Raw genomic sequence first — 25,943 nt, forward strand, 5'->3', positions numbered from 1 at the left:
AATAATAATAAATATTTAACATAGAAGATACTTTTAATTTTGATCTTATATGAAACCGAATCCTTCTTTTCCTTCCATGATAGCCCTTATTAACTTACTTTTCAATAATTCTTTTGAAGAATATTCTGGTAAATCAAGTTGATTAAAACAAGTATGCGCTGTTGGTAAACGGTCTTCTCCATAAGCTTTATAAATAATCATTTTTTGTGCTCCTCTCATACCCATAAGGTTTTTGAATCCTCCTAATGGCACTCTACTTGTACCTGTAACAAATTGTAAGAATGATGCTTTTTTATTTTCATCAAATTCTTGTAAGACATCCCATAACCAAATAATTTGTATAGAATTAGCAGTATAATTATGATATTCTACATTTTCTTTTAAATCATTTAAATCAATTGTTGGAATACCACTAATAAGTAGTTCTAATTCTTTATCATCAAAAATAGATATTAATTTTGGTTGGATTAATTCTTTAAATCCATCCATGAATGCTTCTAACTGTTCTTTTATACTATTAGTTACTTTTAATTCACATAAAAGTTCAATATATTTATGTTTATTTTCATCGGTTACTGGAATATTTCTTCCATTAGGTATTAAATCTATAACTTTGGTTTTTCCAAATTCATCAATTTCTGTACTAAAATTAATTTCTAAATTTAAATCTTCTAATTTATATTCTGATATTTTTATTAAACTATTATAAAATTCAGGATCTACTGATTCTGCATCTGCTGGTAGAATTTTTCGACCAAGCATATGTTTATAAAACGATCTACAAAAATATGCATCAATAACTTGACCATCATATATAGCTTTAGCTATAAACTTTCCAACAAATTTAAAGAAATGTAAATGATCAGGATTTATATATGATAATGGATTGGGATGATTAAATTCACTTTTTTTTCCTTCTCTACAAAACAAAGCATAATTAGGATTAAATATTTCTTTTGCTAAAATAGAATACCATTCTCTTGTTAATCCACCTGCATCTACTCCTTCTTCATTTTTAAATGTTACTACAAGTTTTCCTTTTAAATCATTACCAGATTTATTTCTTAATTGATAATATGAATCTGTAAATACTTTTTCTCTTCTTATACTTAAACGTATTGGATCACTTCTTATACCTGATTTTAAATATTTTAATTTTTTTCTTAAATAATGTCTTTTATTTTCAAAATTAATACATGAAGAGGTTAACTTAATTAATGATTTGAAGTTATGATGTAATAAAATGGGCGTTTGTTTTATTAAGCTATTAATAACTCTCCTATTGATATAAACAAATTTTATTAATTTTTTATGTCGGCTGTTTATTGTTCCTTCATTATCTTCTAATTTAATTTGTATATATTCATCATTATCATCATCATCATCTTCTTCTTCGTCATCCTTTCCTTCATTATAATAATTACCATACTGATCAACGTCTTCATCATTATCATCATCATAAATATCACTGTCTTGATATTCTTGTACTTCTTTATGATTTGATTGTTCGTTAGATATTTTGTTATAAAAACTATTCGTATTATTTTCATCCACATTGTCATGATTCACATTGGAATCAAGTTGTTCGTTATTTCTATCATTTTTATTTTTATTCTTATTTTTATTTTCTTTATCGTTTGGTTTTTCCTGTCGATCATGATTACCACATACTATCATTTCTTCTCTTTTGTTTAACTGCTGTATATTATTATTATTATTATTATTATTATTATCATTCGTTTGGTCTTCATTTAATTTTTTCTTTTTCAATTTATTTCTTACCAATTGGTCTTGTCCTTCAACATGATCTTTTTCATTTGTATTTTGATTTATACATTCATTTATATTTTCATTTTCAACTATATTATTATTCATTGAATCATCGTGAGTATAATTATTTTGTATTTTTTTTTTATCGTCTTCTTCTTCTTCTTCTTCTTCTTCTTCTTGTTTTTGTTTTTGTTGTTCTAATTTATTTGTACACATTTTTCTTTTAATTTTATTTAAATTAGTTGGATCACTATTGATATGAGAATCGTCAAATATATCCAGCAATAACTCTTTTGTACTTTTATATTTTTTATTTTTTTTCTTCATCATTTTCTTTTTATTATATATGTTTATATAAAATGGGCTATCATCATATGCCAACTTTTCATTAATTTTGATGCTTTCTACATTTAAACTGGCTACTTTTTTTTCTAAGTCTTTAAATTTTCTTAGTTTATATTGTGATACTAATATAACTTCTTCAATAAATAAATAGGCTTCCATTAATGGTAAGAGATAGTTTAAAATTGTTGGAGGTGGTTCATCATCATTTTCTTTTTTCTTTTCATCGTTATTTTCATTTTCTACATTTGTTATTATTTCTTCGTTTTGTATATTACTTGATAATCTATCATTTGAATATATATCACCATGATCTGAACAGTCGTTAGATGAAGAATCTGTATTAAACAAGGTAACTATGTTATTGTCTTGTGTATCAGCTAAATTGTTACTAATATTCTTATCTTCTTTTTCATTTGTTTTATGAACATTACCCGTTTGTAACTTATCATTATTATTTTCTTTCTTATTATCATCTTTAGTTGTGTTTAAATCTTTATAATAATAGTTATCTTTAAATTTATAATTTTTATCAATCAATGAATTATTAATAACTTGCATGGTTTTATTAAATTCTTCCCACAATAAATCAATATTTATTGAGAGAAAAAAATCTGCGCATATATCAAATTTGGTTTCTTCATCAACTCTTGTTTTATTTATATGTTTTTCATAGTCATTTTTAATTGTTTCATTGTCCATATCATTATTGTTTACGAAACTTTTATTATTATTTGTTTCGTTTGTATTTATTTCACTTGATATATTGTCTTGATTATTATTATTCGGCACATTGTTCATTATATTAATATTACAATCATTTTCATTAGATATATTATTATTAATATGATCATTTTCTTGAACAGGTGTATTTACACCTTCGACATTTGATATACTATTATTAGTATTATTTAAATTAATGGTATCACTTTTATTTAGATCATTTTTATTTGTTATACTATCTATTAGTGTGGGTGCATTAAATAGTATGGTGATAACTCTATAGAAGGCAATTAATTTTTGTTCTAAACTATCAGAATGATCAACAGAATATATATTGAATGTTTTATTGTGAATTGAATGAACAATTTTTTTTAAATCATAAATAATTCTTTTTATTAATACATGTGTATGACGTTTCAAGGATTGTACAATTAAATCTTTTAATTTATAATGAGAGAAAAACATAACCATAATTTGTATTAGTGATGAAATATCTTGTTTATGTACTTGTTCTAAATTATTATTTACATTATTATTATTATTATTATTTGTTGTATTATTCATATTATTAATCCATAAAAAGTTCGTTTTGTAATTACATATTAGTTTACTTAAATTACGTAATGCATCTTTTGATATAACTTCTAATAAATAATATGGTTTAGAAATTAAATCCTTTTTATCTATTTCTTCATCTATTGGTTTTAAACTTTTTATATTTAATAATAATTCTTTATCAATTTTAGTTGAAGAAAGAAAATTTTCTTTTTCTTTATTTTGTTTTTGTTTTGTATCTTTATTTTTATTTGTATTTTCTTTATTTGTACAAGAGACATTTCTTTCAGGATTTGTACCATTCCTATCATTTGACATTTTGTTATTATTACTGTTGCTACTATTATTATTATTATTATTGCTACTATTATTATTATTATTTTTATTATTATCATCACTTGTTACTTCCTCTTCATTATTTTCATTTTCCATGCTGATTATTTCTTCTAAATTTTCTTCATATACCCATCTTGTAAAATTTGCATAATTATGATTTTTTTTGGCGCAATTAATTAATAAATTATAAATAACAGATAATAAATGACTCATTAATTTTTTAGAGGTTAAATATAAAGATGAATTTAATAATTTGAATAAGATATTTATCGGATATTCATATTTAGACATATCTACTTGTGTGCTAATTTTATCATTTATGTTAGTTTTATTTTTATATATATCTGATATTTGATTTTTTTGCTTTTTTTTTTCATCCATCTTTGGTCTTTTTCTTTTTAATTCATATTCTAAAATAACAGCTTCATCATCATATTCTTTTTCTTCTTCTACATCTTTTTCTTTTTGATAATTTATTATTTCATTATTTTTCTTTTCCCCATCAGTCTTTTCATTCTTTATCATTTTATCCCCATAATATGGAACATCCATGAAATTATGATTACCCTGATTAATATTAGTTTCGTTTCCCTTATCATTGTTAGTTATCATGTTTTCATCTAAATCGTTTGGCATAAAATAAGATGGGTGTATTAAAAATGTACAAAAGAATGAAGAAATATGTGGTACGGTAATAAGTAATGATTGTACTTGTTCTAGTACTCTTTCGGCTGATATAGATGCAGTAATAAAATAATTATCTGAAAATAAACCATAATGTTTCTTATTCATATTATAATATAACATTTTAGGAGGGAAATTTATAGAATTTAAATATACTATTGATGGATTATTTTTTTTTGCGTGTAAATCAGCTGATGCACACCATAAAATGTTCATAAATAATTGTAGTGTATATACCTTTGTTTTTTGATATGAACAAGTTAAATTACAAAATAATGTAAACATTATTTTTTTATTAATTTCTTTCTTTAAAAATAATAATCTACATATATCAATTAAAGCTTGAAATGGAACTGGTTCTTCTACACATATATATAATGAAGAAGTTTTTGAATTATCAGTATTAAATCTATTCATGGACGGAAATAAATTTTTTAAATATCTATTCAATAACATATCATCTTCTTTTTCTAAATACTTATCATCATTCATAACATGATAGTTATGATCCACATTATTATTATGATGTACATTTCTATTTTGGTTACTCATAAATAATCTTGATCGTTCATTATTACTATTACTGTTATTATTGTTGTTATTATTGTTGTTATTATTGTTGTTATTATTGTTGTTATTATTATTGTTGTTGCTATTATTATTATTATTATTGTTACTATTACTGTTATTATTGTTATTATTATTATTATTACTATTATTATTATAATTACTACTATTATTACTATCTCCTATAGGCAAACCAGATGCCAGTGCATCATGTGTTCTAATACCCATAATATTATCAATAAAACGAGTAACCGTTAAACTGTCATAATTTTCATGACCTGTGTTTATCATAATAACTGGAGCATTATTTTCATTATAGGTAATTCTAATAAAATTGTTTCTTTGCATATTTGAAAGTGAATTTCTTAAAGGTAAATTCAAACGACGTCTGTTATTAAGATTATTTCGGTTCCCTCCGGTAAAAACCAGTCTATTACTATTTCTATTACTTCTATTAAAATTGTTCACAATCATATTATTATTGTTAATAATATTCATATTATTGATACTATTAATGTTGTTTATATTATTTATAATATTTATATTATTATGGTTATGATTACTATTATTTAAATTGTTTGATACATTTCTCAAAGCACGATTACTAATTCTAACTTGAATATTATTTCTTATATTGTTAATTAAATTTGCTACATTGGAACCGTTTATATTTCGGTTGGTAGTTGATGTTATATTGCTGCTGCTACTACTGCTGTTATTATTACTGCTACTACTAATACTATTATTATTATTGTTATTATTATTATTGTTCATGTTATTTGTATTGCTTACATTGCTTACATTGTTTACATTATTTACACTGTTTACATTATTTGTATTGCCTACATTGCTTACATTGCTTACATTATTTGTATTGTTCGTATCATTTACAGTGCTTGTATTATTTGTATTGCTTATATTATTCATATTTTGTGCATTTCGATCACTTACACTTCTGTTATTTGTAGCTGTAGTATTTGCTCCATCATTATTTGAAACATTTTGTCTATTTCTATTATTTGCATTTAGAGCACTATTACGATTATTTAATATTACCAATCTTAGGTTTCTCGCTTCTTCTATCATGTCGTCAGTTAATGTTCTTATAAATCGTATACTAGCTGTCGATAATACATCTCTTCTTAATTCAGGCGTTAAAGAATCTATAAAAGAAATATTAGTTTCATCTTGTACATCAGTTCTTTCAGTTCTATTTCCTATAATTCTTTTTTTAATTTCGGATCTAATACTTGATGGTAAAGCTTCTAAATAGCTTTTTTTTATACTATTAAATATACGAATATTTTGTTCCTTTTCATCATTTATATTATTTTGAATATTTGTATTATTATCAAGATTTTGTATTACACTTGAATTTTCATTATTAGGTCGTTCATTAAATTCTGTAGCACAATTATTCGTCGTTGAATTAGCACTTGACACATTATTATTAATATTATTATCATTATTATTATTATTATTATCATTATTATTGTTATCATTTGTTATATTATTACCCGTTGTGTTATTTAATATATCATTTGTATTATTTTCATTGGATGCATTATTTTCTTGGGATTTTTTATATTCTTGATATTTCAGATAATTCTTATACATTTTAATTGATATTATTTTTTTGTTTTTTATATTATCTTGTGCCTTTTCACTAATTCCTGTTAAGGTGATATTTTTTAAATGTTGAATTATAAGTTCATCTATTAAATTTGATGGTAATTCTATAAGAAATGATCTATCAACATTTAAGAGCTCCAAAAATTGAGATTCACTTATTCCTAAGGAACAGCAAATTATAAGAAGTGATTCAATATTTAAAATATTATCAAATAATTCTTCATAATTAATATTTTTATAATCTTCTTCATTTTCTTCTTCTAAATGATCTTCATCATTATTTACATTATTTTGATTCTCATTATTATTATCATTATTATTATCATTATTATCATTATTATTATCATTATTATTATTATTATCACTGTTATCATTATAATCATCACTGTCACTATCACTATTACTGTCACTATTACTGTCACTATCACTGTCATTATCACCTTCATTAGGGTTAAATCCATTGTTTGTATTATTATTATTATTATTATTATCATTATTCAATTCAGTATTTTCTAGTTGTTCGTTATGTGAACCTAATTGTGCATTTGTTATATTATCATTTTCATTCGACTCTATTATGTCATTTTCTTCATTGGTATTTTTTTTTTTATCATTTGTAGTTGTAGTAAAACGAGATAATTTTTTGTCCTTGTTTCCCTTTTTATCTTTTTTATTTTGATCACCTTTGTTTTTGTTTACATCCTCTAGTTCATTTTGATGTTCTTTATTGGAATTATTATTATTATTATTATTATCATTTCCTTTTATATTTTCTTGTAATTGTTCTTGTTCTTTTTGTTTTTTCAATGTTTGAATAATTCTTTTTTTCTCTTCAATTAAATTTTCTAAAGGTAATTTAATATGAACTTTTGGTATAGCTTTACACAATCTATTATACATTCTATTACAAATAGCACTCTTTAATATCGTGTCATTATCTATAACAGCATCAACCATATTAAATTGAGCTTGATTTTTGTTATATTTTTTAGTTAACATTTCTGTTTTTTCAATTTTACTACCTTTATCTTTTATTTGATTTTTATCTTTATTTAAATCTGACACCTGTCTTTGATCATTGTTATTAACCCTTGTTTGTGATATATTATTATTGTTATCATTCTCATTATTATTATTATTATGAATATTGTTATTTTCGTTTGTTCTTTCGTTGGTATTATTTGTATCTCGGTTGGTGGTTAAATTATTATTATTATTATTATTATTATTACTACTACTACTACTACTATTTGGATCTCTGTTATTCTGGTGTGATGCTGATAAATTTTGAATTATATCATTTCTTATAATAGATGGAACAATATTAATAGTTCTATGCCTATTAAAAACATTTTCATTATTATTATTATTTCTAATATTGTTAAATATATTTCTCAAATTATTATTTCTAATACTACTTGTTATATTGTTCAGGGAATTATTCACAACATTATTTGTTATGCTATTTGGACGATTTATATTTCTATTGTTCCAGCTTGCTCTAATATTTGTATTATTGTTTGATGTTGGTAATGGAGGGAAATTATTTAATCTTTCTACATTTCTATGAATATATGGAACACTATTATTTCTATTCAAACGATTATCATATAAATTACGATTTTCTGTTATATCATCTCCTATAATATTATAACTGCTCTCATCTACAATATTATTAAAATCATTATTTCTTTGTACACGGTTAGCTATATTTTGCAATGATATAATTTCATTGTTTAAAAGATCATTTGTTCTTATATCTGTACTTAATAAAGTTGAATACAGTTGATCCATTAAATTTTCTATATTAAGACTGGTTATATTATTAAATTCTTCTACGCCTTCAGTATTGTTATTATTTAATTGTAATGCTACTTGTTCAGCGTCATTTGTATTATTTGATTTATCTGTTTTTTTAGAATCTTTATTATCAACACTTGTGTTATTACCATTGTTATTATTGTTATTATTGTTATTATTGTTATTATTATTATTATTATTATTATTATTAATTTTATTGTTTGTTTCTTTTATTTGTGTCGAATTTATTTGACCCGTTTCATTTAAATATAAGATACTATTATTTTCATTTAATAATGTATTTATGTCCCTATTATTAGAACCATAAAAATGATAATACAAATCAATTATGCTTACATTATTTTCATCTACATTTCTAATATTTGTTGTACTTTCTGATGATTCTAACATACTTTTATCTTTGACAGCAAATGAATCGTTATTTTTAATATTGTTTTTATCAACTTTTATAATATTATCATTAATATCATTTTTAATATTATTTATATTATTAATATTTGAATCAATTATATGATCATTCTTAACTTTAGTATTATTAATTTGTTCATTCTTTATTTTATTATTGAGAATATAATTTTCTCCTACTATTACATTATTTTTATTAATATGTTCATTAGTATTTTCTTCGTTATTTTCTAAACTGATGCCATTTTTTATGGTACCTTTTTTCTCACTTTTAGTTTGAGTATTCGCATATATATTATTAGAACAACTATTTGCATTTACATTATTACATAAATTATTTTGTGTATCTATATTATTGTGAATGTTATTTTCTAAAGCATTAGGAAGAATATTATTTTTCGTTTCTATTGTACTATTATGTATCATACTTATATTATTTGAAATATTTTGATTTTTATTATTATCTAATAATGAAGAATTTATATGATGATCATGTGTACTATTTTCATTATGAATAATGATACTATTATTTACATTATTTTCTAAAACATCTCTTTCATTTGAGGAAGATTTTTGACCTGCAAATGTATTATTACATATATTTGAAATATTACCATTCATATTATATTGAGAAGTTGAATTCATATGATTTGTATTGATATTTTCTTGTAAATTATTAATATGTCCTATATCATTTGTTGTATTCATTCTATTTCTCATTTGATTGTTGTTTATATTTTGAGCGTCTATATTAACAATATTACTAAAACTGTTATTATTACTTCTATTATTATTATTATTGTTATTGTTGTTATTATTATTATTATTATTATTATTATTATTATTGTCCACTTCGTCTACATAATCATCATTATATTCATCTATATCATCATTAATATTATAAGCTCCATCTTCTTCTAATAAGATATCTAATATTTCATGTTGATTTTCATTACAATTTAATAGAGAATTATTTACATTTATTTCGTTATCTATTAAATCTGTATTATTATTATTCGATCTAATATTATCTACATTTTGATTAACATTATATGTACTGTTATTTATATGAAGTTCTTCTTCATCTCCATCTTCTTCTTCTACATCTTCATATTCTTCTTCTCCTTCATCTTCATCTTCTTCATCATCTTCTTCATCATCATCCTCTCCATCGTCTTCATCATCATCATCTTCATCGTCATCCTCTTCGTCATCTTCATCGTCATCTTCTTCATCATCCTCTCCATCATCATCTTCTTCATCTTCTTCTGTTTCATCTATTTCTCTAATTCTATGAACATTTTGTTCATCCATATCATTACTACTATCCGAAACCAAATCCAATCTGGATACAATGTTATTATTATTATCATCCATGTTTGATAAAATTTCCTCATTTTCATCTACTTCGTGAGGAAGTAATAAATCGTTAGAATTATCATATATCTGGTCTTCATCAATTTCATTTCTATCTTGCACCAAATATGCATGTACATGTACATTTCTATTATTATCATTTACTTCGTTACTATTTCTTTCGGCAGCATCTTCATCTTCAATATCAATTTCATCATATTCATCATCTAAAACTTCTTCATCATCTACTTCATCGTCTACTTCATCGTCTACTTCATCGTCTACTTCATCATCATCTTCTACATCTTCTTCATCATCTTCATCATCATCATCATCTATATCATCTTCATCATCATCTTCATTTTCCATATCATCATCCATTTCTTCTACTTCTTCTTCATCTTCATCTACGTCAACTTCTTCCTCATCTTCATCTACATCAACTTCTTCGTCATCATCTACTTCAACATCTTCGTCATCATCTCCTTCTACATCTTCGTCATCTCTTTCCACATCATTTTCCTCATCATTATTAGACATATCGTTATTTTCTTCATCATTTAATAAATTATTATTGTTATCATTATTGTTATCGTTATTGTTATCGTTATCGTTATCGTTATTGTTATCTGTTTGATTATAATACTCATCATTAAATAAGGTTTCGTTTTCATTATTTCCTTCCTCTTCGTCATTTTCTTCATCCTGTGCTTCTTCGTCGTCTTCTCCTTCAATAGCTTCTTCTTCGTCTTCTTCTTCACCGTCTTCCTGATTTACTATTTCTTCCTCTTCCATATAATCATCATCCATTTCTTCTTCGTATTCATAACGAATATCATCATCCTCTTCATCACTTTCGCCATTATCAAAAATGAAGTGTTCTTCATACGAGATATCCGAATCATCTGAATATGGAATATCTGAACATTCAGAATCGTTATTGCTTGAATCCGATCTAAAGCGGACATATGATGGGTTTAGAAAGGTAACATACGAAACATTTTTTCTTCTTTTGTTTCTTTTTATTTTTTTTATTTTTGTATTTTTCTTTTCATTGAGTTTATTTAGTTTAATCATAAATAATTTATTATTCTTCGTTTTTATAGGATATCCCATGACTGGCGCAGATGTTAAAACGGATAGACATCTAATTATGGACGTGGCTACATTTGAAAAATCTTCTTTAGAATAATCTAATTTATTTAATAAATTACATAAAGAGTGTCGAAACATTATAAGTTGTTCTCTGTTATAATAAAATGTTTTGTTGTTATCATCATTTTCTCCATTGCCATCTTCATTATTGTTATTATTATTATTGTTGTTGTTATTGTGATTATTATTATTGTTGTTGTTATTGTTATTATTGTGATTATTATTATTGTGATTATTATTATTGTTATTATTATTGTTGTTATTGTGATTATTATTGTTATTATTGTGGTTATTATTGTTATTATTGTTGTGGTTATTATTATTGTTGTGATTATTATTATCATCGTCATTATTATTATTATTATTATTATTATTATTATTATTATTATTATCATTGTCATTATTATTATCACGATTGTTAAATGTAAAAGTGTCTGCGTTACTATAATCACTATCGTCATTTTTTTTAATTTTTTTAGTGTTCCCTTTTTGATGTAGTTGAAATTGTTCGGAAACCTTTTTCTTCTTATTTATACATTGATCATCTTCTACATTAGGAGGTTTTTGAATTTTAATATTTTGTTCTTCATTCACCATTTTATATAAAAGGGAACTTATTGCATATGTAAAAATATCCATAACATTAGAAAATACATGATCATTGTCTTTTATATTTTTGTTTACATTATCTTTTTTCTTTTGAAAGTTAGAATGTATTTTAAGCAAGTGTATTATTTCTAATACAACCTTTTTATGTATATCATAATTTGCATTATGTATATCAAAAATTAATTGAATAAAATTAACAATATGTCTTAGATATGTTAAATTTTTATTTTCATTATTTCTTAAGGCATAATATTTTTCCATATTAGGATATTTTTTTTTAAATGTATTTAAAGAGTATGGGCTACGTAAGGAAGGATAATTAAGACAAATAAATTGTGGTAATATTCTTTTGAATAAGAATATTAAAAATGGCGTAAATACAATATTATGCGAATTATTAATATTAGAAACATAATTTATCAAATCCATATTATGAATATCAGTTATATATTTCTTTTCATATATAAATGGGAATAAACAACTTCTAAAAGTGAAATTAGATAAATCAAAAAGAGAATAATATTGCATATAATTTTGTAAATAATATTCTGATATTTGTTTATATGTATGTGTATTAACAGAATCACAACGTATTAATTTATATAAAACATTAGATAAATCCATAATTGGATATTCATTTTTATTATTTTCATCATTATTTTTTGTTAATAAATATATTGCTGAATCATCATTTGTATTATTATTTACATTTATATCTGTATTATTTTTATTCTTACTAGTTATACTAAAATTTGAAATTGATGAAAAATTACTTAATCTACTTTCTTTATTAATTGCTATATCATTATATGGAAAAGATGAATTATCTACATATAACATACTTCCTCTAAAATGATACATACCATATTCCTTTTGGAAAAATGATTTGATAATTTTTTGATTAAAAGAAGCAGGTATTTTAATTAAATATACTATTAAATGTTTATAAGTTTTTAAAAGTAAGTTTATTATAAATAACATATTATCGGCTGTTAAAGCAAAAGGATACATAACTTTATATTCTAATTCATTATCAAAATCTGCATCAGTACCATATATTTCCATTAATGCTTTATTAAATTTCTCTTTTTCTTCTTTTCCACTTAATTTAGCTAGTCGAGTTTTACTTTGTATAATAGTAAACAAATTCAAAAAATCTAATAATGTAGCTAGGATATAAAAATTATAAAAATTATTTTTGACATGATATTTTCTTAAACACCTTGGACTAAAAGCTACTTCAGATAACATATAAATAGATTTGATATGTTCAGGTATTGGTAAAATATTTAAGTAATAATTATTATTGGATATATTATTTGATATGTTATTATTATATATATCATTCATATTTTCTTCATTTTTATTTGTTTCTTTTATTTTTTCTCCTTCATTCTTTAATGAATCTATTTTAGTAAAATCTTGCAAATTCATATTATTACTAGGATTAATTATATTATTATATTCTATGTTCATATCAAAATTCACATTATCATTTGTACTCATAACGAAATTTGAACTTTTCTTTTTATCTGTATTTACTTGGCCAATAGGATCAAGTTTTTTTTTTTTTTCTTCTAAAAATTTGTATGTATCATCGACATTCGTATTAATACCAAATTTCTCTAAATCATTTGTTTCACTTTTCTTAATATATTTTAAATTTGGGAAAAAACACAAACAACTTAATATATCTTCATAAATTTGTGGGTTTTTAAATATGAATGGATATAATGCTTCATTTAATTCACTTAATGATACCCCTAAAGCATTGGCGAATTTAGGGTTTTCAATAACCTCCAAATCATCCTTTTTCATAAAGCATTTAACAGGTATACCATGAGATGCAAAATATGATTTTAAATTAGATTCCATTCTATTAGCTATAACATAATTATCTGTAAAGCACTGAAGTAATATACTTATTAATAATATTAGCATATCTTTAAACTTAACTTGTTTTGAAATGCTTAATATTATACCTAAACTGTTTCTACTCATATTATTTAATATTAAATCATTTAAATCAAAATATGATAATTTTTGTTCATAAAAATTGGAATTTTCTCCCTTAAAACCATCAACTGAATAAAATGGAGGAATATTAAAATTGTCATTATTGTTATCATTATTATTATTTTTATGAATTTCTTTTTCCACATTTATGTCGTTATTACTAATCAGTTCCTCCTTGGCTTTCTTTGTTGATGCATTAATTATTACATTATTATTTACATGAAATTTATCGAAACTCTTTTGATTATCATCATTTTGATTTAGATTCTTTCTTCTATTCATTTGTCGCATTTGTTCTTCTATTTGAAAAACCTTTTTAAAATCTTTATAAATATTTGGAGGAGAATAAGTTATAAAAAAAACCACATTATTATATGTAGTAGTTAAATATTCAATAATACTTAATATACTTAAACATAAATGTGAATTATATCCTTTGAAAAAATATAATGTATCAATACATATTTTTATAATATTATGCTGCTTTTCTGTTGATACATATCTTACATTTTCCATATGCGTTTGTGGTAATTTAATATTATTAGATAAATTATAATTACTTGTACCCACAGTTACATTAATTCGTTTTTCATTTGTATTAAATACCTTTTCTGATTTATTTATGTGAGTATTATTTTTATTTAACATACTATAATGTTCCATTTTCAAATTATTTAAAAACATATTTTTATCTTCACTGTACTTTTCTTCTTTAGTCTTTTTATTTGTTTTCTTATTTTTATCATTAAAATTGTATAAGGAATAATTAATAATAATTTTATATAAGCACATAAACAAAGGTGCATAAAAACATGGAGGTTTGGAGTATAATGAGATATATTTATTTTCCTCATTTTCTACCATTAAATTATTATTTGTTTCGGTTTTTGTCAAAGATACTGAACTATCCACATCTGCTAAATTCCAATATGGGATAAGCATATTATGAGTTTCTAAATTTTTATTTATAACTAAACCTTTGTTATACATTATATTTATTTTTTCCTTTTTCATTTCATTATCAGATATTACATTGTTGGTACTTGTTATTATGTGATTATCGCAAATGGGGTTATTTAAATTTTTACTAGTATTATTATTAATATGAATTTTTAATATATTATTTGCATCATTATTAAGATTAATAGAGGCTTCATTCATATTATTATTACAACAGCCCATATAATTGTACTCATTATTATTATTATTATTATTATTATGATTATGTATCATTTTGTTAGTGATAATATTTCCATCTATTTCGAGAGATGAGGATACCATAATTTTATCAGCACTCTCTAAACTTGAAGCAGATGGATCCAAATTATTGGTATTTCCTTTACTTTGAGATAATATTTTATTATACTTTCTTTTTCTTTTATTTTTTTCTTGATTTTTCTTTGATATTAGATCTTGTTCATTTAAATTCATATCCACATTTTCAACATTAATAACATTACATGATGGCACATCATTTAAGAATACGGATTGACGTTGTTCTACATGATGTTGTTCCTTCACTTTTTGGTTATGTTCTTGATTATCTATTTTTCTTTCATTTTTAACAAGTGCTAAAAAATAGTTAACATTATTTTCAATACATTTTATATATGAAATATTAAATTTTTGTATAAAGAAAATACAATAATCAAGTATATTTCTATCCATATTTAAAATTAAATTCTTTGCTATATTATATTTATGAAGTACATTATATAATGTAAAAAATAACATATATAAACAAAAATGGTATGAATAAATTTCCATATCTTTTTGTGATTCATAAATAACATCTATATCTCCTTTTGCATATTTTGTACCATATATACAATTCTTTTCATCATTTAAATCATTATTTAAGGTATCCGGAGAATTTGTTAATATCTTTTTATCTTGATAATCTTTGTTATTTTTATTTCCATTTTTATCATCCACTAGATTTGTATTATTATTATTATTATTATTATCTTGATAAGCGTTGAATGGATTATCATCACTATGATAACTATTATCCAAATTATTTAATGGGTAATGTAATAGCACATTATTTTCTATAGTATTACTTGTTCTATTTCGATTATTATTTACATGATTTATATTAAGCATATTATTATTTGTATTGACAACACTTAAATTGTTTATATTGTTATTATTTACATGTATATTTGTTGAAGGATTTATATCATGAACAGATATAATAATATTATTATTATTATTATTATTATTATTGTTGTTGTTGTTGTTATTATTAAATATATTAACATTATTATCATTTGGTATTGTACTAATATTGAGTGTAATATTTGGAGATGTTGCAGTAATTATATTATTACTTCTATTATTATTTTGTGAAGATATTGGACAATTAGAATTATATATATTTTGTATATTTCTTGCATCTGGTAATTTATTTTGTATAATATTTTTATTATCTTTTTTTTTATCCTGTTTCGTACTGTCATCTGAATTTTTAAGTCCTTTATTTTTTTTTTTATGTAAATTCATAAACATATGATGGCAATGATAGAACGGTTCATAAGGTATACCCTCATCATTTTTCAAAGTTTTAATTTTTTTAGAAATATTTTCTATAAAATAATATAATATAATTATTTTTACATCTTGATGATTAAATATTCTACTTTTATTACTATTTTTATCGTGTATAGTTTTTTTATATTGATCTAAAAACAATTTAACTGTTTTCTTATCAATATCTATAATTAGGAAACTAAGATATAAGTTCATAAATGATATTTCATTATAAGGAATAGTGAGCATAATATTTATAAGCATATTAAAAATATATTTATATATATATTGTTTTAATAAAAGATATTTTTCTTCATTCCAAAATGCTTTTATATAATTCTTTTGTTCATAAGAATTAAATGTATTTTTTCTTAAGGATTTCAAATAATATTGTATATAAAATATCATATTTCTTTTATTATTCGGATTCATAATATTATCATAATAATAAATACGTGCATGTACTGATTTCTTCTGTGCTTCTTTGAGTAAATCAAACATGAATGGAAATTTTTCTAAAATGTATTTATCGTCTTTATAAAATATATCTTCATTTTTTTCCTCATCCAATTTGTTATTACTATGATAAATATTATTATTACACGAATCACCATATATATTATTATCATTATTATTATTATCATTACTACCATTATTATTAATAGTAAGAGGAAAAACATTGCTATTATTATTTATGGTCTCTTGGGTTATCATATCATTCAAGTTATTATTATATTCACGACATTGCATGATGTTGCGACTAATTATTATATCATCAGTTATTCTATTACTAGCACTAGAAAAACTGTCACTACTGTTATCATCAAACTCTGAATAGGATGATTTCAAATTATCCTTATTTTTTTTTTTTTTTTCTGACATAGATTTATCCATACTCATATTTGAGAAATATTCTTTTTCTTTAGCTTTATCTAAATAATTCAATGTGCAATCTAAATCAGTTGTACCTGAATAGTTCAGGCAATCATAAATAGTTTTTTCATCAAATCCCATTAATCCCCATTCTTCTAATATATTAACATTTGGATAGTTAAAAGCATCTTTTTCTTTATCTTTATTACCTACATTTTTTTTTTCCTTATTTTTTTCCTTCATCCATAATTCGTTGAGTTTTGGTTCTACTTCAGTTGAATGATGAATAAATTTCAAAATGATCTTTAAAAAATTATAAATAATAGTATTACTAAAATTAATGTATATATTATTTCTTCCTAAATTACCAATTTTTACACTTGTACTATTAATATATGTTAACCACATAAATATATTATTGGATATATCACATTTTACTGATCTTATGGTATTAAGTATATCAAAATAATCTAAAGAAAATAAAAAGTTATTATTATAGGAAAAAGTATTATTTTCGTTGTTACTATCTTTTACCTCTTTTATATTATTGATATGATTCTTTTCAAATGTACAAAAATTATTTTGATCACCATTTATTTTATTATCATAGTTTAATGATTCATTGGTATTATTGAAATTTTGTGTATTTGAAATATTTGAAATATTTGAAAATCCAGAATTCATATTAATTCCTTCATAATTTGGATTCGTATTATTTTGTATGGATATACATTCATTTGATAAATTGTTTATATTATTATCAAAAGATATACCACTATTATTATTATTATTATTATTATTATTATGTATATCATTGGTGTTATTATTAAAAATATGCCCATTTATTTTATCATTATCTTCTTTTACTTTAATTTCAGAATTTGTACTCACATTTTTTTCCTCTTCATTTTCTTTTTTATTTACATTTGGATCAACACGTTGTCCCTCAAAATGATTATGTATTTTTGTTAAGGGATGTAACATTTTCGAACAGAATAAAATCATATTAAATTTCCCTATATTTATTAAACTTATAAAAAAATCTAAGAATGTATTTATTGATTTAACTGTTATTTGTAAATAAGTTTTTATTGTATTAACATCAGAATCTGCATAATATAACATAAGCCTAATTATATATCTTACAAAATATGTATTCGTACATGTATAATTTCTACTAACATGTATTGGTATATAACTAGTAAATTTGGAACAACAGTTTTGTTTATTTTCCTTTTTTTTCTTGTAATATAATGACAATAGTGAAATATATACACTCATAACATAATTAAACATATTAAATATAAAATCAAATGTTCCTACTTTGTATAGTAAATCTAAAAAATAAAAATAACTAACAAATTCTAACTTATTATCAGATAATAATTTATGTAATATATTAATTATTTCTGATATATATTTTATAGTTTTTATTGGTGTATAATCTTGTATATGAATCGAAACTTGTTCCATTTTTTTCTCATTAAATTTGTTCTTTTTTAATTCGTTCTTTTCTTTACCTTCATAATTTTTACTATCACAATTATTTTCATTTAATGTTTTGTTTTTATTATTTATAATATTAATTAAATTATTAAGATCTATGCTTTCTAAACCTTTAATATTTCCTGTATTATTACATATATAGGTTTTATTATATTTACTAAAATTATTTATGTGATTAAAGTCTCCACCTAAACTATCAACACATCTATCATTATTATTATCATTATTATTATTATTATTGTTGTTGTTATTATTATTGTTGTTGTTGTTATTGTTGTCGCTGTTGTCATTACTGTTGTTCATGTCTACGTTCATGTTGTTGCAGTTATTTATAGAATCCATTACAAATAATTCATCTGCATCTTCTTCAACATGACTCATATTCTTATTAACACAATTTTCTTTATTAGAATATTTATTATGATATATTTGCTTATTTGTTGTTACACTTATATTTGAAAAATTGAAATTATATCTTTTAAATAATATCTCTTCCATATAAAAAGTCTCTGGATATATACCTTCTATATTTTCGACATTATAATTCATATAGGGAGTATATGAATAGTCATATAAATTAAAATACTTGTCTTCTTTCTTACATTCCGTCTGATACATATAATGATTAACATTAATATTATTACTCATATAATCAATGGAACTATTTTTATTTTGATCCATCATGTTATTATGATTCATATCAAAGGAGATATTATTTGTTGAGACATTATTCCCATTTTCACTTTTTATTAAATTGTTATCTTGTACATCTCTTGACATTTTTCTTATATAATTTTTACATACATTTTTTGACATGTGTATATTAGTTTTATTTTTTTTATCATTTAATTTATTTAAATAATTAATTTTGTCTTGTGTTATATGATCTGATAAAATATGATAAATATGATTTCTTTCTAGGTAACTATTTTCTTGTATAGGTTTACTAACAAGAGGTACATTCATCATACATTTTGTTATACATCTAATTATACATAAAATATGTTTCTGTTGTATAACGTTATAAAATATGTAATTAGGGCTTGTCTTCATTTTTAGTTGTCTCGTATGACAAGCTAAATTAATCATAATAAAAAATTTCTTAATAACAACTAGCAAAGATTTTAAACTTTCACACATAACATACTTGGATTCATATGGATAATTTGTGTGCATATGAATATTTTTATCATCTATATAATAATCATTGTATTTTTTGCATTTTTCTGATTTGTTATCTTTGTTAACTCTATGATTTAATTTATTTTTATATTCTTGTTGGCATCTGTCATTGTATATATTGTATAATTTGGAAAAATCTACAAAATTACCTGAATCATCTGTGTTACATAAAATATCGGCTTGTATATTATTAAAAGGATTAATATTATTATTGTTGTTGTTGCTACTGATGGTGTTATGGTTAATATTAATATTATTATTATTGTTGCTGATGTTGTTATTGTTAATGTTGTTATTATTTATAATGCTCTCCACATTTTTAGTCAAATTATTGACATGATTAGCAACAGCAGGATTTGTCGAATTGCTCTTCCTTAGTGATCGTTTTATAGATTCCTCGGAATTAGAGAAATATCTCTTAAATTTCGATTTCTCCGCTTTTCTATAATTTGTTATATCGGATGGAGTTTTACAATTTTTATTTTGATATTTATGAAATTCTGATATAACATGAGAAAATGCATATTTATATATAGCTTTATATACCTTATCATCATTGTCAATCTTTTTTAAACTATCAATAAATTTGTAATCGTTTACATAATTATCTTCATCACATAGAAAATGTATTTTTTTATCTTTATTAGTCATATCATATAAATTATTATTAACAGAATAACAATATAATGAACGAGTACAACCAAATAAATTATATAAAAGATAATCTGATTTATTTTGATTATTTCTAATTGTTCTTTTTACATGTTCATGTATACATATTTTATCTTTTAATGGTAGGACTATAGTATTATTTAAATCATTTGTTTGATAAAAATAAAGTGTAAAGAAAAAATCAAAAACACTTTCTATAGAAGTTAAGACGTCTGAAAAAACTTCTAAAATTTTTCTATTGGATATTTCAGGAGAATCATATAACTTTTCTTCATTTCCATATAATCCTTTAGCATCAGTATATGCTGATATTAGAAAATATAAAATATTAAACAAATGAGTTATATTAGTTAATAGCAATTTATTACGATCTATATATGGACCGCAAAAATTCCCTTTCTTCAAATATTTATTATTATCCATATGGTACTTGTAACTATTTTTTTTATGCTTATTTAAATCTTTATATGCATTTTCTGATTCTCTATTATTATGAATATTATTACAAGAATTCGTATTATGTTTATTATTTGTATTTGGTTCCATTTTTAATATATTTCTAAGTTCATCCTTTTTTACTACTACTATATTTGTGTCTAAATCAAATATAAGTTTATTGTTTAATATAAAATTCACATACTGCGTATACATAATAAAATTTGTAAAATTATATAGGGGATAAAGAAATTGGTTATATAAGCTTTTAAATGAGGCGTATAAGTAAATTTTCATAATAAGACTATAAATGGGATGATACTCAAAAATGTGTATATAATTTGGTGGGAAACATGGTAGATTTGTAAATGTCATTAAAATTTTTAAACCATTGAAGTGTATAAAATTTTTTATCCATGATGTTTTCATATATGATAAAATAAATCTACACAAAATAGATAATCTATCTAACAAGAATTTATCTTTTCTATATTTATATCTATTTAGATTTAAATCTTTTAATTGCATGTCTTGTAACTGTTTTATTGAATTATCTACATGTTTTTCAATATAATCATAATCTATAGATTTCCAATATCCTAATTTGAGACCTTTTATTAATAAATTTTTTAATAATTTTACATGGAATATTAAAAAGTCTTTCATAACAAAACCATAATTTTCTAACTCATTAATTATATTTCCAACAGATACTGCAATATCACCAAATCTATCAAAAAAAAAATAATCTCTTTGTATAACAAAATGAAAAAGGTTATATATTGGTGTATAATTAATTTTCTTCATAGTTGATTTTCCAATACTATGAATAAACATCAGTGATAATAAAGATGGTACATATATTAAGACCGTTTCATCTTTTAGATTTTGTTCAACAATACCATTTAACATAATATGTAATATTCCTTCTTTTAATAATGTTGATAAAATAGTTGGATCTTCATAAATATGTTCATATATAAAACCTAATATATATCCATATAAACATAAACCAAATTTATGTGGAAATCTTAATATATATTTAATAATTTTCACTGATATATAATTATTTGTAAATATATCTAATAAGGTATCCGTTGGTGAATAACCTTTAAGAGCTAAATTTAATGCTTTAATAATCATTTTTATTATTTTCATTCTTTCTTGATATATATATAATTTTATCCAGAAATTAAATCTATTTAATAAAACTTCATCCGTTACTTTTACATTTACATCGTACCTTTCAAAAAGGCTTTTTAATAATTTATCTTTTATAGAAAACATAGTCTTATCATCATAACACTCAACATTCCAAATATTATCATCATCATCATCATCGTCATCTGTACTATTATCAATATCAATATCATTATCATTATTATCATTATTATTATCATTATTATATATGACATTTTTTATACAAACATCTGTTAAATTATTTATCCCATTATATATATTAGGGCCTATACCACCAAATATATTAACACAAGCATTCCTAATATTATCACTGTTATTCATATTTTTCATATTACATAAATCTTGTATACGATTTACATAATTAAAATATTCTTCTCGCTTCCTTTTTATATATATCTCCTTTTGCTCATTCGTTTCTATAAATTCTTGATCATAACCTTCATAATTAAAAGGTTCGAAATAATATCTTAAATAATCTTTTCTGTTCAAATGATAAAAACTATCAGACATCAAAAAAAATTCATATTGAAAACGTGATAATAATATTTTATATAACTCTTCTTCATCTTTAACTGTGAAATAAAAATTCGGAGTGAAGTCTAATAAGGTTTCCATAATTCTTAATAATAAATGTACAATTGGTAAATTATGTGTAGAACTATCTAATAAAAATAATGGGAAAATTTTTAAGGTGTTTTGTTGAGCTATGGTTAAGATAGGACATGGTTCCATAATACATGTATGATATAAAGTTAATAATTGCAACATCATGGAAATATGTTTTTTCTTTTTACGAAATTCTTTAAAATATGATTTAGTAACTTTAAAAAATTCATTTTCACCATTCTTCTTACAATTCTTTATATTATTAATAATTGTTTCTTCACTAATATAATTCTCATATTTTATTTCATCTTTTTCAGTATTCCCTTCACTCTGCTGATTATTATCATTATTATTGTTATTATTGTTATCATTATTGTTATCATTATTGTTATCATTATTGTTATCATTATTGTTATCATTATTATTATTATTTGATTGACTATGACGTATATAGTCTAGAATATTCAAATGATTGTCATTAATCATATTGGGAGTATTATTTATATAATCAAATATATTCATATTATCAATCGCGCTCACACTTTCCCCTTGGTTATTAACACTTCCAAACGTAAACACAGAGCTATTATTACTATTATTATTATTATTGTTGTTGTTGTTGTTATTATTATTGTTGTTATCATTATTGTTATCATTATTGTTATCATTATTGTTATCATTATTGTTATCATTATTGTTATCATTATTGTTGTTGTTGTTGTTGTTGTTGATGAGGGATGTAACTTCACTTGATCGTATGTTCATATCAACAGATGTTCCACTAGAATTTAACACATTTGAAGAATCTAAATTCTGCATTTGATTCGCTTCAATAACTCCTAATGTCTCCAATGGTATTGATGAGAAAACATTTTGTTCATTCATTATGCTAGATTGATTCATTAAATTGCTACCATTATAATTAAAATTTAAATTATTAACATTTTGCTCTTGCGTATAAGCGCGTGGTGTAAAATATTGTTCTTGCGATGGACTAACAGATGTATTTACTAGATTAAAATAATTATTGTTATTACTAATATGTTGTGATGCTTGAATTAATGAATTTATTTCGCTATTGTTCATATTCATCATGTGTGGTGGAATAGAATCCCTCAAAATGTTCATTAAAATGTCGTTATCTGATAATGTATAGTAATTTAAATTATTATTACTATTTATAATGTTGTTGTTATTTATGTTATTATGACTTTTGTTATTTGTATTGTCGTTGTTCATGTAAACATGACCAGTGTCTTCCTTACTATATAATGAATTTTTAATATTAGGATTAGCTTTTCTTATATAATATTCATTTATATCATTTATACTATAGACCTCTCTTTCACTTTCATTCATAACATATAGTGGACATATATCCTTTTGTAAAGTATATGGTGATAAGAAGTAATTTAAATAATATTTAAATATACTAATGAATAAACCACTATGTAATCGTAAACCTAATATATCGGAAACGACCTTATAATATAAATGGGATTCAATAGATGTAATTAACAAATCAAAAATAATACGTAATGTATTAAAATGTACATATTTATGATATTTTAAAAAGTATAATAATTCTTCTAAAAATATACTGTTACTAGTTACAATTTGAGGTGATACGATAGAATTAATAGACAAAGAACCAGATAAGATTAAATATCTTAAATTAAATAACTTTCTTCGATATTTAGGACATATTAAACCAACATATATTCTTAATTTATGTCTTACATCATACATATATTGTTCTGGAATGTTATAATTTTCCATAATATAATTAAAGGCATTATTTAATATATTTTGTGTTTCATTATATTTTATATGTGTTGGAAATAAAGACGTAAACGATATATCTATATTATTAACATTAATATTAATTTTTTGTAGATCAATATTATAATCAATTAAATCTAAGAAATATTTATTTTCTACTTTGTTATATATATTCTTCATATACTGTTCATTTGTTTTGTCATGTAAATAATATAAAACTAAACCAGATATATAATTATTATCATTAATTCTACCTATATCATTATTTATATAAGGATGCAAATGATCTGGTATAGGAATATTAATAATAGATGATACGAAATTTACGATTTCATTAATTTTAGTTTCATTTTTTTTAGTTTTCTTTATAAATAAATAATATATATTTAATATCTCAGCACATAAAATAGATAATTTCGGATTAAAACTCCATAAAAGTAAAATTAAATGTTCAATTGAATTATATTTTGTTTTATTTAAGCAATTGTCTAATATGTTATAAGTAAATCTTAATATTTCTTCAACTAATAAATCTGAAGGTATAAATTCTTTTTTCCCATTTTCGCAAGTTGACTGACACGAAAGGTTAATATTTTCACAATTATTATTATTATTATTATTATTATTACTATTAATATTATTACTATTATTATCATTATTATTATCATTATTATTATTATCATTATTATTATTATCATTATCATTATTATCATTATAATTGTTGTAATTATATTCTAAAGTACATCCCGTTATCCTTTGTATTCGATCATTCATTACTATATAATCACTTCCCTCATTATCACCATTTTTGTTATTTTTCTTTTGCATTACTAATTTATTGTGTATGATATATTTCCTTAATAAATCATCAAATCTATTCAATACTGGAGCCCATGCTAACAAATCTGATTTTAACCATACCCAATCAACGAATGGATATAAATGACCTAACAAATGTTCATCTTCACATGTTGATAATATGTGAATAAAAAACTTCTCCTCCTGACTTAATTTATCTAACATTAATATGAAATTATCATCTTTAGGTATAGGTATTTTCATCTTGTACTCATAATATTGATAATTAAAAAGATAAACTATTATATATAATATTAAATGGAAAAATTAAGTACTATCAAAACAAAATGATAATTAATTATAAATATATTATAAAATTTTAATAA

At 22.2% G+C, this 25,943-nt stretch overlaps 1 protein-coding gene across 1 annotated transcript; it reads right to left on the minus strand.

The window, feature by feature from the left end:
• Positions 1–45: 45 nt before the first annotated feature.
• Positions 46–25,821, minus strand: PF3D7_0826100 (HECT-like E3 ubiquitin ligase, putative; the record flags this gene model as incomplete). The annotated part of the gene is made up of 1 exon (XM_001349228.1): positions 46–25,821. One exon carries the CDS (start codon positions 25,819–25,821, stop codon positions 46–48), a length of 25,776 nt encoding a protein of 8,591 aa, XP_001349264.1.
• Positions 25,822–25,943: the final 122 nt, after the last annotated feature.

The sequence above is a fragment of the Plasmodium falciparum genome (assembly GCF_000002765.6).
Source record: "Plasmodium falciparum 3D7 genome assembly, chromosome: 8".
In the NCBI taxonomy this organism is placed as follows: Eukaryota; Apicomplexa; class Aconoidasida; order Haemosporida; family Plasmodiidae; genus Plasmodium; species Plasmodium falciparum.